Below are 15,410 nucleotides of genomic sequence, written 5' to 3'. Positions count from 1 at the left end.
GGGTGTGGGAAAGGTAGCACATGAAAAAAGGAGTCATTGTGATCCTGCATTTAAAACAGAAGCAGAAAACCCCATTTTAAATGCAGGATTTTAGGCTGGTGTAGAGATGCCCAATGACTCAGAGTTTCAAGATTGCTTTTAATCGCACTTAAGGAATTGGGCTTTAACATGTGCTGTGTCAATTGAGGGGCTTTTCTGTTGTTTCTGTGGTCATTGAGAGGGCAAGCCCCATTTAGTACAATGGGAGGAAACACCCCTTGACTGGGGTCACAGTAAAAGGCACACCCCTGGGCAGGGCTAGCATACCTGGCATCAGTGCGGGGGTTGGAGCACACAGCAACTATACTGGGGAGAACCCGACTTAAGGAAAAGAATCGGACATTAAGTAGTCTCAGGAAATCTGGTTTTTCCTTGATAAGCTCTGGGGTGGCTGCTGGATGGCCATGACGTCATGTATCCCTAACGACCGCAACACGCAGCCAGCTCAGAGTAAATAGCTGGTGGAAACACCCCCTGCGAAGCTCGTTGAACTCACATGGTGAGGGGGGGGATGTTCTTTTTCATGAGTTTGAATGAAACCAAGGACCCCAACCTGCATGATTCAGGCCCTCCTTTCCTCTTTTTCATCTGGGCCTACTTCAAGTCCAGCAACTGGCAAATGGCAGTTCTTGGAGGCTGACATCTTTGCTCCTGGTTGGCTGGTAGACGTGCAGAATGACTAGCTATTCAAATGATATAAGAAGCATTCTAGAAAAGACCGAAGGGCCTCTCTATAGAGCTGGGGTTGAATGCTAATTGATTCTTGTCTCAGGTCTCCTTCACCCCACTTTGTTTCTTCCCCATCTGTTGCCTTCTATTTGCTAGCTTCTCCTTGTGTGCTCCACTCTACACCTGTGTTTTGGAGCCTGCCCTCCTTGCCCTGTCGCTCCCTTCTCCTGCCTTCTCCAGTTCTGCTGCACATTCTATCCTAGGGGTGGGCAACTTGTGACCCACAACATGTTGTTGGACTGCGACACCCATCATCTCCCACCAGTGGTTATGCTGGCTGGGGCTGATAGGAGTTGAAGTCCAACAACGTCTGGAGGGCCACATGTTCCCCACCCCTGGTCTAACCGCTGACCTTTGGCTGCATGCCTCGCCCGGTCTCCCATCCGGTCCTGAATGTCCTGTCCAAGTCCTGATGCCTATGCTTTTGGGTTCCAGCCAGGGGCTGCTCTGAATTCCTTTTCCCTGGCATACTTCCGAAGCATTTGATTCCTGCCCTGCCATCCAAAAATTATTTTCCTAAATGATCAAACTCCATAAAGAACTTTAAAAGTTTTTCAATAGTTGCATCCTTTTTTTCCAAAATCCCAGCTCACTTTTCAAGAGGATACCAAGGGCATTTCTTTGTCATCATCTCAGCATTTCTTTGTCATCATTTCAATGCGCCACTCGACTGAATACTGCTGAGCTTTCTTTTTCCATTTTTGGGGGAGTTAACTTAACTGTGACATGAGGATCCTATCTTACAATACTGGGGAGAGAGAATGACAGTGCAGTTCCCAAGCATAACTTGTATAAATCTTACTCTTATCACAGTGCTGTGGCAAAGGCTGCAAAATATTCCCTAGAGTCTTTCATTTATGAATTAAGAAAACATGTAGGGTGCTTCACATTCATGGAATTTTACAAGCAATCCAGACAACATAATCTTCCATTTGTAACAATCCTGTGTTTTCCCACTGCTTATTCCATCATTATTCTTACCACAAAAAACCTGTTAAGGAGGGGGAGACGAAGTAGCTCCACAGTGCCTTTTGATTGGTGGCACGAGGAGCCATCTGTTTGGAAACACCCATAGAAAGATAATAGCAGAAAAGGGTAGTTTACTGGTTCTGTTGTCACTTCCAAGAGGTAATAGCTGCTCTGCCCAATTTGTAGACGAAGGGAGTCTGATGCTCAAAACTGTCTGGGGGTATTCCTGACAAGGTTTTAATGGTGCAATAGCTCTGCCTCATTCAGGGAAGCTTACGGGGGTCTAGATGTGGTTATCTTCTACTTATAACCCTCCCATGTTTCCCACAACTACTTCCAGCATTTTCCTTATTGCAGGAAATCCATGAAGGGAGAAAAGGCAGAACAGCTGCATAATGCTTCCTGGCTGCTCGCACTAGGAGGCCTCTATCTGGAAGTACTCTGGAAACAGCTCTTACAAGCACCTTTCCCCTGATGCGTGCAGTGAGGAAAATGCATCCAAGGGTGCTTTCTTTTTACTTCTTATGTCCCATGGTTAAGTGCTGGCCTTGAAATTTAAAAGATGCCAGTTTATCCCTGGCACAACTTAAACCCTGAATGGGTTTGTTTTGGTTTGGTTTAAGGTATGCCTGATAGAAGCCTGTAGGCTGCTGTGGATTCCATGGGGTCACATGGTGGATGTGGTAACATTCCCCATGGCATTCTTGCTGCGCATACTATCTCCCCTTACTATAATATCTTAGCTCAAGGAGCCTGCAAGGAACTATCAGCCTCATTTCACAAATGACTCTCATCTCGCTAAGTGCTTGCAGTTGGCCACAGAAATTGCACACTGGTTCTTGTTCATTAAACACACTAACACCCTAACCAACCCACCCACCTATATTAGTACTCACCTATATTAGTATGTGAACCGCCCAGAGAGCTTCGGCTATTGGGCGGTATAGAAATAAATAAATAAATAAATAAATACTCATAGGGCAATATCCAATGCTGCCCACTCAACAGCAGAACCCACCACTAGCACATTGGGAAGCTAGTGGATCCCTAAGCAAACAGAAATGAGCCAAAATGCGGAAGGGAGCTCTGCTGACCTGTCCTGTTCCAGAAATGAGTGTTTCCATTCATTTCCAGGGTTGCACTAGGAAGTACTAGCTTCCTGTAGAAGTAGCAGTGGGTTCTACTGGCACAACAGAAACAGTGGGAGTGCGGCAGCAGTATAGGATACTGTCCATAAGAAGAAAAGACTCTTGTTTATACTACAAGTGATGTCTTTACAAATGGAAAGAGCAATTTGCAACCATCAATCTCACATAAGCAAATATGTGCTTTCTGCACAAGAAATGTAAGATGTGGGAACCAGTCATCACTCTACATTAAAGATTACCAACAGTCTCAATTTCTGTTTCAGTCTCCTTTTTGAAACCAATTAAAAATGTAAAATGGAAATCTTAAAAGTTACTGCCTCTCTTATTTCAGTATGTTCCTTGCTTGTTACTGTGCTATCTTGGCATCTTATACAACAGGAGTTATGAGGCTGATATATGCAATCTGCTGAAGGGTTTATGAAAATTCATGTATTCCTCAGGGGCTATTATCCTCTGAATACATATGCATAACTTTCAATGATAATCCACTCCTTAGGAGACCAGTTCTGCCATCCTTGTTGACTCCAAGTTCCCTTTGAGGTATACAGGACATGACCCAGTCAATGGGACTTAGGTTTAGAATGGACAGAGGCAGCAGGGTTGAGCCCACTCTTCCCATATGCTATTTTATAAAGTGGAGCAATGCAGGAGAGGGAAGTCTGGTTGGAACCCCTAGGCATGGCCTCTGCTAGTTATCTTGATCTGCTCTCTTTCTGAGCCTTCTCAAAAGTTTTAATTATTAGCACTTGATTGATTGATTTCTGGAAGCCTTTGGGTTCAAGTTTGATTTGACCTAGCATAGTATAGTGGCTAAGGGCACAATCCTATGGCCGCTAGACAGCATCTAGATAGCCATATGATTCTTCAGTTTATGGGAACCAAGCTCAGTGCTGGCACTTAGAGCTCAGTTCCCAGAAATCTGACTGCCACCCCCTCCCCCACCGCCTTGTAGGAGGTGCAGTTTGTCCCTGGCTCCAGGTTTGGAAGAGCAGTGCAGAGCAGCCAAAAAGGGGGCGTTCCTGGGGGCAGGGACTGTGGAAGCACCAGTACGATGCTTCCCATGTATTGTCTGGCCTCCCCACACCCCTGCTCCGAGGCGCCCTGGTTAGACAGCTGAAATCGGCTGTCCAGCTGCAAATATTGGGTGGCCGAATGAAACATCCCCTCTGCACTCTGCCCACCCTGCATTGGCGGCCGAGTATCCCCATAGGATTGTGCCCTAAAAGTATGAGCTGGAAAGCCCCCATTTCAAATATCCTCTAAGCTATAAACCCACCTTGAAGATTCAGCCTGCCATTTGCAATATGTGAATAATAATATCGACCTCCCTTACAGGATGGTTGTAAAGATTGCTAAAGTGATGTATATGAAATGCTATGAGCACTAGATGTGTGTTAGATAACTGTTAAGTATTATTATTGGTAGTTATAAATAGGAGGCCCATTTTCAGCTTCATTCCATCTCTAAGCTGGAAACTATCGTGGAGCGGCAGTGTAGTTCAGTGGCGGAGTAAATGCTATGCAAGATACCAGGTTCAATCTGTGGCATCTCCAGTTAAAAGGATCTGGCAGCAAATGATGTCGAAGACCTCTGCCTGGAAGCCCTACAGTAGGGGAGGGCAGCCTCCCGCTGTCAGGGCCTTGTAGGTTATAGCCAGGATTTGACTAGAAGTAGCCTGGAAGGGCTTGGGCCTATTCAGCCTCTGGAATGTCAGAGTCTGTGTGAGCTCATCTCTGTCAGTGTTCCCAGAGCAGAGCCAGGGGGAGTCATCCGACTCCCTGTCCGCCTGCTGGTCTGGCCTTGGCAGGCAGGGAGGCTGGGAGCTGTCCGTGAGAACCTGACTAGGTGGGGTGTGGTTTGCAGAAAGGTTGCCCAGGTTGAAGCATCACTGCTGGAGGGCTGAGCAGTGCCGCCCTGTTCAGACAGGGGCCTTGCTGAAAGGCTAAAGGCCTGTGTCTGTCAAGGGATCTGGAGGGGGTGTCCTACAGTCACGCCTTCCCTTCTAAGCAGATGCCTTTGCTAGGAACACCTCATCTTCATTGCCCAAAGCCTTCTCTGTTCGGATCCACCATAGTCTGGGCTTTTGGAGGCACTCTGCACACAGACTGGAACTTTGGATTGTTAAGGCCTTGCCATGAAAAGTACTGTGAGGCTTTTCATAGACTTGTACTCTCATTGCTGTGGATTGTGTGTGTCTGTTTCTCGTCAGCTCAGCGTAGTGGCAGGCTGGGTTTGATCTACAACTTTTGGACTTTCCTCTGCCTGTACACATGCAGTCTGGAGTTACCAATCTGAAAGCGGTGGCATGGAACTCCCTGCGTGTCTGGGTTTACCCGTCCTTTGAACTTGATGGGCCTTGACCATGTAGCCTGGAGTTATCAACAAAGGATTCAAAGTTGGACTCTCTATGGGTGTGGTTTGTTTAGGCTCTTCAAGAAGTTATCCCTTGATTGCCTGATGGGTTCATTCCAGGAATCATTCCTTTTCCATGTCCTGGGTTGGAACCCCATGAAAGGATTGCCTGGCTTAGGTACCCAGGAATCCAGAGTCCCTTCCCTTGTGTTCAGAACCATGGAGAGCAACAACGGGGAAACCACATTGATGAGGATCTCAGTCACGGTAGTAGTGTTTAGCTTTGGACTGTTCTGGAATTACATAGAGCCTACAGCGACTGACCATCAGCTATATGATTTCTGAAGAGTGTAACCATTAAGCTTTTGCCATGGGATTCCCTGCAATAAAGAAATCTCACTGGTTTGGGTGTCCAGTGTCAGATTGCCTGAGCGTGTGTGCTGGGAGGATTGGGAAATTTGACACCAGCCCATACTGGGACACCACAACCCACATCTGGCCCCCAGAGGGTCTAGCACCCTCCATGGACCCTGCACCCAAGCCCCTCCCTCTCCCCAAACCCTACCCCTTGGGGTGAGAGGAAGCCACTTAGAGATAATGCAGGACTTCTTCCCCTTTGTGCTGCTCACCCTCCATCATAAGGCAAGTGGCACAAAGGGATGGAAGATAATATGGGGATTCTCCCACATGACTCGGCCAGGGTTTGCAGGAGTAGCTCCTGTATCTTCCTGTGCTGCTCACACCCCAATTGTGATGTGAGCGGTGCAGGAAGGAGGAGCCCAACTCAGCCAGGGTGTGCAGGAGCCAGGACAGGAGAGGCTCGGGAAGAAGCCCCTTTCTCTGTGCAGAAAGAGGTATGGAGCGCTGCCTCTCTTTGCATGAAGGAAATATTTAAAAAGTGGGTGGGGCAGATGATGTCATGGGAGGAGAAGGGGCTTCATTCCCTTGAAGTTCACTCTGGCATACAAACTTGGGCCAGGGGGGGTAATCTGGCCCCCAGACCAAAAGTGGGTGCCCTTCCCCTGCCCTAGAGACCCAATGCTAGTCTGAATAGACAAACTAGGCTGGATAGAGAAACAGTCTGTCCTGGTATGACACAACTGCCTATGTTTGTATCTATTGGTGTGAGGGAAATCAAAGGCAATCATATATAGTACTAACCACAAGATTCCTTCACATATCCTAAGCCACAGAAAATGTGCTACTAGATATTATGCGAAATGTGCTTTTGCCACAGAAATGGGCATCTACACAACTATCTCCCTTCTAGTATAATTGACCTGTGTTCTGACATTCCATATCTCCCAGCATCCTCCTAACATCACTGGGAGCTGCTGAGGTGAGGCATGCAGGAGTACAAGGAGAAACACAGGCCACTGTGCATCAGGACACAGGTAGGTTTTAATAGCCATTATGAAGGGAGAGGGGAGAGCTAAATGCCCAGTTGGTGTTATTATTTATTCATATATTTCTTAGCCACCTTTCAAGACCATTGTCTTCCCAGAGTTCCAGGATGCGCTCTCATGGTGGCTGAAAATATATGCATATGTGCTGTTAATATGAGCATTTAGATCTGAGACAGATCCATGACCATAGGGCCACCTTTGGCTATCTCAGCTGTGTTGCGTGAATTCTGTTTATTCATGTTAGCACGCTTGCACAGATTCTCAGGCACCAAGGTATTTATATCGCCACAGGCTGAGTGGTGATGGTTGTCATTCCATGTCTTTAAACTTTACGCTATGATGGGAAATAAACATATCCCAGTGATGGGATACATTTTATTCTTTGTAATTTAGAATTAGGAATGTGTTTACATACATCGCTTCATTTCCATAACTACAATTTAGAAAAAATAATTGCCCAAAGAGAAAATAATACTTGGAATATGTAGCAGAATTTTCTCATTACTTTCCTTGGGCCATCTTAGAAATCATTAAGGCCGTCAGGTTGCTTCTGAATGCCCTTCCTGGCAGTGTTTTCCATTTGTGATAGATAGCATGTTAGATTCCATCTGAGAAGCCCATCAGACGTACCCAAGGGCAAGCAGTTTTTAAGTTTTGCCAAGAATGGAAAAATTTTACCCAGCAATCCCTTAAGAAGAAAAAAAAACAATTCTCTCCTGGTGAACCACATAAGCTATACAACCTCCTTGGTTTTTAGCCCTATATAAAACCAATTAAAAACTTATTGAGGCACAAACTGCAAGCATGGCTGCAAGGCTGCAATGCCTCAGCGTGAGGTATGTTCCCCTGGGGGGGACAAAAGAAAGTACAAAATTCCCTTTGGTCTCTTCTATCCCATTTTTCTGCTGTGTACCAAGTCACAGGATTCACGTTCAGCTGATGGTGCACTGCGGGTTTTGCTAGGATGTACAACTATAGAATGTTAGTGGTGATTAAAAATTATCTCGACATAGATAATTAGCATGTGAGGGAGAAGGCAAGGTTAGAACGCTTCTCACTGACAATGCCAGCTGCCATGGGGCATAGAGTTTTTAGGCTGGGGCCCATTTACACATGCAATCCCCAACCTGTAATCTCAAATGTATAAACCAGCCGGAGTTAAACTATGTGATTTGGCTAGTAATAACTTGGCTCTGAGCACCACATAACACTGACAGCTTAACACTTTCTCTCTACCCCACTGTGTAGGGGGAACTGGTGACCCTCCAGATGTTTTGGCCTACAACTCCCATCAGCCAGCATAACCAATGCCAGCACAAATTCTCCTGCCGCCTGAGGAGGGAAAGCACATGCGCTGCCAGCAGCCTCCATTGCCACTGGCTGCCATTGCCGCCACCCCACTCCTCCCCTCTGTTGCATCTTTCTCCCTCCTCCACCTGCCCACCATGTTGGTCTCCCCCCACCCATTTGCTTGATCTGTCTCTCTCCCCTCCCTGCAGACCCACATGCATGTGTGTTCTTCCTCCCTGCTTACTGCATTGCCACCGCCACCTGCTCTGTAGGGTGGCGAGCTCTCTGAAGAACTGTGTTGGCTGGAAAAGCAGCTGGGGCAGCTCTTCAAAGAGGCTGCCAGGCCCAAATGCCTGGCTCTGAGGGGTCCTTCCCTAGAGTCAGGCACTGTGGGAGGATGGGTGTCCCTGGAGTCACCTGAGTTCCCGGAGATCACCTGTACTGAGTAGAGTGGGCGGCGGAAATGGGATGGGGACGGAGGGAGGAGGGACAGGAGACACAGTGGTGGTGGCAGTGGCAGCAGCAAAGGGGTATAATGGAACTTAAAGTAATCTAAGGTAGCATCTGCTTTTGTTTTGTCACAACTTACAATGGAGACATTAAGGAGGATCATTCTTACAAAGTCTGAAATCCCCTCTTTAAATGTGATCTAGTGCAAATTTTTTTGAAGTATGATTTTTGCCTTCACGTGTTTATCTGTGCTTATTAAAAATGTTGACAGACGTGGGGGAGCAAGAGCTTACTTTAAATGGATTTGTTAGCTTACTGGATTCTAATGGGACCTATGCAACCCTGTATTTCTATTTTGATTTATTTAACATTCAAACACCTCCCGCTGTTCTGTGTACGCACTTCCAGACCCTGGTGCTGTCACAATACTACTCTGTTTCCCAGGACAGCTGTAAGCTAAGAACGGACTTTGCGCTCCTAGATTAACACATGCCTCCGGTGAAAGGGGAAGGTCTGTCTCCAAATGACACTTTAGGATGGCACATCTACACTCTTTTAGTAATTTTCCTGTCATACTTGCTTACTTTCCTTGTTCATGGTTTTCCACTCCTCCCTCTTTCTACAGTTATTACTCTCAGCATGGCAATTTCAGTTCAGGTTATGAAACTCGGGCTGCCTTGTATCTGCTTCCATAAATTGATTGTAGAAGCTCACCACAGAAAGCAGTTCACTTCAATAGCTCAAAAAGCTGCAGCAAGAAATGATACAGCAGAACAACTACTGAGGTATTTTTACCCCATCCTTCTGGGCAGTGCTTAGTTTCTAGAAAAGAGACAGATCAAGTCTCGATTGAAACAAAACAAAAACATATGATCTGGAAGGGCCTTTCCCCAAATCTCAGTAATCACTCAGTACAGACTTGGAATATGCACTTGGGGTTTTTGTTCCAGCCTCTGCTATTCTATAAGTGTAGGAGGGCTCTACCATTGGTAGAAACTCTCTCCTTCCCTCCAGGTTCCCCATTCAAGTGCCAGGGTTTCCCAAACATGGACATCCCACTTTAGAAATAGCTAGATACATACATGGTGCTATCGCAGAAATACGAAACTGTATGAAAGCTTTGGCAAGTGGCTGAGTAAAAGAGTATTGGTACAATGGTGTGGGATTGTTCCTAGCTAGTCTGGCTTATTTGGTCAACTGTCTTTCAACACAAATAATTCCTTGTAGCTGCATTTCCACACATTATTAAAACATAAAGCATGATCTAACAAAGAATTCAATATTTGTGGATTGATCCTAATCATGTTTACTCAGAAGAAAGTCCCATTGTGTTCAGTGAGGTTTACTCACTAGTAAATATGTTTAAGATTGCAGACTGATTTTTTTTAAAAAGGGATTGTATGCATTGTTATGGTTGGATTGCACTTTACAATTCCAATATTTGAAGGGCTCATCCTATACGCTTTTAATTTAAGTAATACTATCTGCTTACTGTATTCCCTCATTATAAGGCCCTCGGTGTGGTAAATGTGTCAGGAACTTACTCCTCTTATCTGCCTTACTGCAAAACATATTTTGATGACATGTAAAACCTAGGAGTTTTCCATTTAAAAGCATTTCAACAACAACAAAACATAAATTGATGAGATAAGGTGCATCACATATAAATAACATCTTTTAAAATAAGGTTTGCTTGCTCAGTCTACAAATATCAGCAATGTATTTGACAAGAACATTTCCCCACCAGCAAAAAACCCAAACCCCTCGAAAGAGAGCTTTATAATATAATCCTATACATGTCTACTCAAAAGTAAAACTTATTGCGTTCAAGGGGCTTACTCAGTGGTAAATGAGTATGGGATTGAAGCCTAACGGCACAATCCTATGCATGTTTATACAGACAAAAGTCCTACAATTCCCAGCATGGCTAGCTGGGGAACGTTGGGAGATGTAGGACTTTTCTCCGTATAAACATGCATAGGATTGGCTTAATTGGTAAAACCTCAGAACTGACAGCTGCTTTCCATGGGACTTGAGAAGGAGGTTTGAAGGAAGGTATTCAGGAGGGACTTCTCCTGCACGCACGCACGCACGCACAGAGAGGGAGAGAGAGAGAGAGAGAGAGAGAGAGAGAGAGTCTTCACCTGCTTTCATACACCAGGTCTTCGTTGCACTCAATGAAACCCTGGAGGATAGTTTTGTTTTGTTTTTAACGGAGGCCAGTATTTTATGCTGTTTTCAGTGGTAATACCTGAACCCACCCTGTCAGTTTTGCACTCACACTTGTTGCTGCAGCACAGCCATTTTTGGAGGTCTGTAAGAGTGGAGTAAGACATTCACGCAGTAAGCAAAGACTGCCTTTGGCAGTTACTAGACAAATGCTATGCATCCTTCCTCCACCCCCTTTCTGGAGCAGGGACAATGGCCCATGGCTTGAAGTTTGCATCAGGGCAGCTCCATCTCGAAACTCTTGCAAAATATGTGGTTACCCAAATTAAGTGGGCAGGTCCAGATCCTGAGAGGGTCCTGTATCTTTGAACCACATAGAAAGGAAATTCCGACATGGCCACTTTGTCAGGAGAATCCATACTTGGTGAAATTATCTCCTCCAGTGAACCTTTAAAGGTATAGGATAGGGGTGCAGACCTTCTTTCAGCCTGAGGGCCACATTCCACCTTGGAGAAGCTCTTGGGGGCTGCATTCCAGAGGTGAGTGGAGTCAAGGCAAAAGGAGAAGGGCAATTTTTTTTAAAAAAATACCAGCATATTTTAGCTTAAAGTTCTCAATGGCAGTAGCTAAACAGAGGCACTTCAATAATTTAGAATAAGGGGAAAACTGCTGGGAAGCCAGCAAACCATCATTGGTTCGAGGAAAGGGGGCTCGGCCATCTAGCAAAACCCAGAGGGCTGAATTAGAACTGCACATGGGCCAAAGGTTCTGAACCCCTGGTACAGGAGATTCTTAATAGTCTCAGTATTGTAATCCCATGCTCAAGTGCTGGTGCTCATCCTGATACAATAGTGCCAGTTATTATTAGAATTAAAGCCTTACCTGTCCCCCTTTAGGCTGATATTTGATGTTGTCCGTTGATCCAATTTTGGACCTGACATTCTTGAGATCAGGCAGAGGCTGATTAATGAGCCGTAGTTGCTTAGGGGTGCCTGGAGATTTTGGAGGTGTGCGTATGATGGCAACTTTCTTCTCGGTGGGCACCAGAATACCAGATTTGGGAGTACCAGGTGTATGAGGGGTTCTAGAATAGCTAGGCGTCCCAGGAGTGCCTGGAGTGCGAGAGGAATAGCTAGGTGGGGTACCAGGAGTGATGGCAGTGGAACCTGGAGTAGTTGGGGTTGATGTGCCACTCTTCCCTGTTCGGCTTCGAATAGGCTCTGATCCTGTATTGAAAAGAGTAACGCTTAAACCATAATGCTCACACCCTGCTTTCATGGAGTGCTGGCATGTAACAGTTCATAAGGATGCCTTATAGAAAGATTATTAACTCTAAAGCTTTCCAAAGTCACTCAAAACTGAGCAAAACCTGCCTAAATGATCAGAGTGTCACAATCTACAAATAGGTTATGGTTTAAAGAAGCTCATTTAAAACCAATGGGATTAGTTTGTCAATCAAAGTCTCAAGGAAAAATCAATTATAAAAGCATAAATGTATTACAGTTGACTTGAACATTATTGCAGAGATATGGTACAGTCCTGTATGGGATTGTACCACCCCTTAACTTAAGGCAGACATGGCTCGGGATGTACTAGAATTTTGTTTTGCTTTGTCTTTACTTGAGTTTGCCCTGCTATACCTCTGAACGTGAACATGAATGCATTTTTTGTTGAAAAGCTTGCATGTTCCTGAACTTGCATTCACATTTGAAAAATGCAAAATTTTCAAGAACTATGCATGTTCATGCTTTAGTCTATGCAGGAAAAGTGCACATTTGGGTGGACACATTAAAAAAATGTGTTCTGAAGTGCACAATTTCCCCATTTGACTAAAAAAGAAAAACAGATTGTAATTTAAAATGGGATCGAGGTGGACTGAATTTCGAGGTGGAATTTAGAGAACCTCAACAAGCTGGAACCTCACTGATTCTCTAATCCCTAGACATGACATATACAGAACATTTAATAAATAACATGGAAAATGAAAATAGGAGGTGAGGTGCTGAGCCAACCTGGGTGGGGGACAGATAGAAATCACTTAGGAAGACCACAAGAGGAAAGTTGTCTTAAACTAATCAGTCTTTGGTATATATGTCCTGGCTGTCACCAGCCTTTTCTGCTAATCCTGGCTCTTTTCCTGAAGTCAGTTTATCCTCTTTTGCATTCTTTTGCCTCCTACACAAAGGATTGCCTCCTTTGCATGCACAAATACCAGCAGAACCAATGGGAATTGCATATGCATAGATTTAAAATGCTTTATCTGACCTACCAAAATCTACAAGTGATTTAAAAAGGAAAAAAAAATCTGCCAGTAGTCTAAGATATGTCTGGATGGTAGTATATAACACATATCCCTGCTACACTACAAGCAAAGCTTTGATTCCTGCACCACAGCGAGGCTGGTGGGTCTATAGGGAGGCATCATAACAATTTGATGCATTGAAGGGTAACAATATTTTTCAGTTAACGTTAACTTTTATGAATGAGGAGAAATAGCACAGAAAAGGAAAACAATAGTGCAAAAATTAATCTGCTTTAAGAATATATTGACCATAGTTCTGTTATGAGAGTGGAAATGCAAATGAGCGAAGTGTCACCAAATTCACTGTAATATCTAAGAATGGGCTCCAAATTAAGTTATCCCAAGATGTGCAGCTGAATTCAGTGCCTATTCATTCGGATGTGAATCTTACTGTGTTCAGTGGAACTTACTTCCACATTATTATTCACACCTACCAGGTATAGTATTGTACAGTTGCAATCCCAAGCATGTTTGCTTGGAAAACTCAATGGAATTTACTTGCTGTGACTCTTTCCCTGCTCCATCCCAATGGCTACACAGTAAATCAAGGTAAGCTGAGAGGCACTGAGTTCCTAAGGTTATGCAGCCATCTCTGCTCAGGGAATTGTTTTCCCTACCTATGGCCAGCAGTCTATCCACTCTACGACACTCTATGTCCAAGTAGAGTAGTGTTTGGGTATAAGCATGTTTCACACAATGCTGCTAAAACCCAAATGAATCTCAGCCAGGTTAATGTGCAACATAAACAAAGTGGGAGAGCTGGGTACCCAGAGCAACTTGGTCATGGTAGTGCTGCACTTTATACAAATAGCAGAGGGGCTAGGTTGTTCAGTAGTAGCCTTATGACAGGGTGAGTCCTATGGTGCTGAGTGGGGAGGATGTTCAAGATAAATTGTGGAGGCTATGGCTCAAGGAAACCAGAATGGTGGCCAAGAGCTGGAGACAAGAGTAATGGAGGGAGGGACGGTGTCACTTGCATGTATGGATTGGAAGTTCAGCCCAAACTTTGGCTGCAGGCTACTAGCTTATTACTTTGTTATTTTAATATATTACATTATAACACAATTTCTATACATACGGAGTCCAGCTAGATCATCCAGAGGTTTATCTAAAGCCCCTAGAGGCAGCAGGATTAAGGGATAGTTAGGGTCAAAGAAACATACTAGTGGTCCGTCGTACTGATGGGACAGTGCTGTTTAAGGAGAAAGAATTCTCATCTCGTTCTCTGTCTGCTGATATGCCCCTCCGGGTGGGTAGAATAGAAGAAGGTCTTGGTAAAGAGGAACGCTTTTCTGGACTCTTGGTTACTCCATCCTAGTAAAAACAATAGGAGGTATTTGGGGCTTTAAACAAGATATGATAAAGTTTTCAAGATTAAATTCAGCTTCACACCAGCAGCAGCTTTAGAACTATCCCATGGCAAGAAGTTCAAGCCTCGATAGTTTAATTTTCAGCAATCCAAGTATCAGGGGCTGAAATCCCCCCCCCCCCAAAGGAATCCAACATTGATATAACTTTGCTTATAGCAAAGTCATTAGTAAAAAGCATAATAATCACGTCAAAGTGTGATGATATTGGCAAAAGAGAGTACTTGGGGGTGAGGAGGGAAGGAACGTTCGCTTCAGTTTGGCTATGACTATGCCAGTATCATCCTCAAGTATTTTTGTACCTGAAGCAAAAAGTCAAAATGACACCTCCCTGCTCTGGGGTGAAGTTAATTTACACACATATCATGGATATAGAGAATTCTTGTTCTACTGAAGTCAAATAATGTAATCCACAAATTACTTGAAAAGCTGGAGTATTCAGACAAGTCTCATCCTATTGTAGTTTAGGGCACAAAGCTACTTGTATGTACAAATACTCTGGCTTATTAGATGTTGGTTGGAGTCTGACAATAGTTATTAAGAGAGTTGAAAGTGGTATGATAGAGGCACCATTGCCTTTTTGTGCACACACATTCCTTTTGACTTACTATCATCTCCAGTCAAACAGGTTTTGCAGGCTTTTGAGAAATGAATGAAACTTGCAAGACCTGATATAAGGGCTAGTTATTGGTCACGTAATAGGAAAGGTAATATCTGAATGCCAACACTGCGTTTCCCCCTTAGCTCAATTTTTAGAAGGACAGTAGGGTCAGAGATAGATCTGTCTGTCTGTCTGTCTGTCTGTCTGTCTATCTATCTATCTATCTATCTATGTCTATGCTCTTATGTATATTGATGCTTAAAAGGCTGATTATCCGGCATTAAAGTTGTCTATTATTTTAAATACAACAAAAGGGCTACCCTGGTTAAAGTTTTCAATAGGTTCTCCACTCCTGCAGATTTGACTTGTTTCCAATGGGGATTTTTTAGCCCACCATTTTACTTACAGAGCCAGTAAACTCTAAATTCTGACAGGTTCTGACTGTCATCCATCATTTCGTGCTGCATCTATGAGATTCTGCCCTGGCTCTTCCCCTAATCCTTCATGTTAAATGCTGGGCTCCACCCCCTGATCTGTCAGATTCCATCCAGGCTCCCCCTCTGACCGCTCATATTCTGCCTAGACTTT

The 15,410-nt window shown here is 44.4% G+C and overlaps 1 protein-coding gene across 2 annotated transcripts in view; it reads right to left on the bottom strand.

Annotated features, from left to right (window-relative positions):
- MAP2 (microtubule associated protein 2) overlaps nt 1-15,410 on the bottom strand; it is a 176,839-nt gene that overhangs the window by 17,583 nt on the left and 143,846 nt on the right. For both annotated transcript variants that reach the window (XM_084819173.1, XM_084819177.1), the window contains 2 exons: nt 14,018-14,168; nt 11,435-11,778 (listed from right to left, as the gene is read on the bottom strand). In XM_084819173.1, coding sequence (XP_084675299.1) covers nt 11,435-11,778; nt 14,018-14,168 — 495 coding nt within the window. The remainder of the gene's footprint in view (nt 1-11,434; nt 11,779-14,017; nt 14,169-15,410) is intronic.

The sequence above is a fragment of the Heloderma suspectum genome, chromosome 1 (assembly GCF_057233095.1).
Source record: "Heloderma suspectum isolate Gila_16-S chromosome 1, 16-S_ref, whole genome shotgun sequence".
Lineage (NCBI taxonomy): Eukaryota > Metazoa > Chordata > Lepidosauria > Squamata > Helodermatidae > Heloderma > Heloderma suspectum.
Note: the sequence above shows the minus strand (reverse complement) of the source record. Positions and strands in the feature narration are given on the sequence as shown.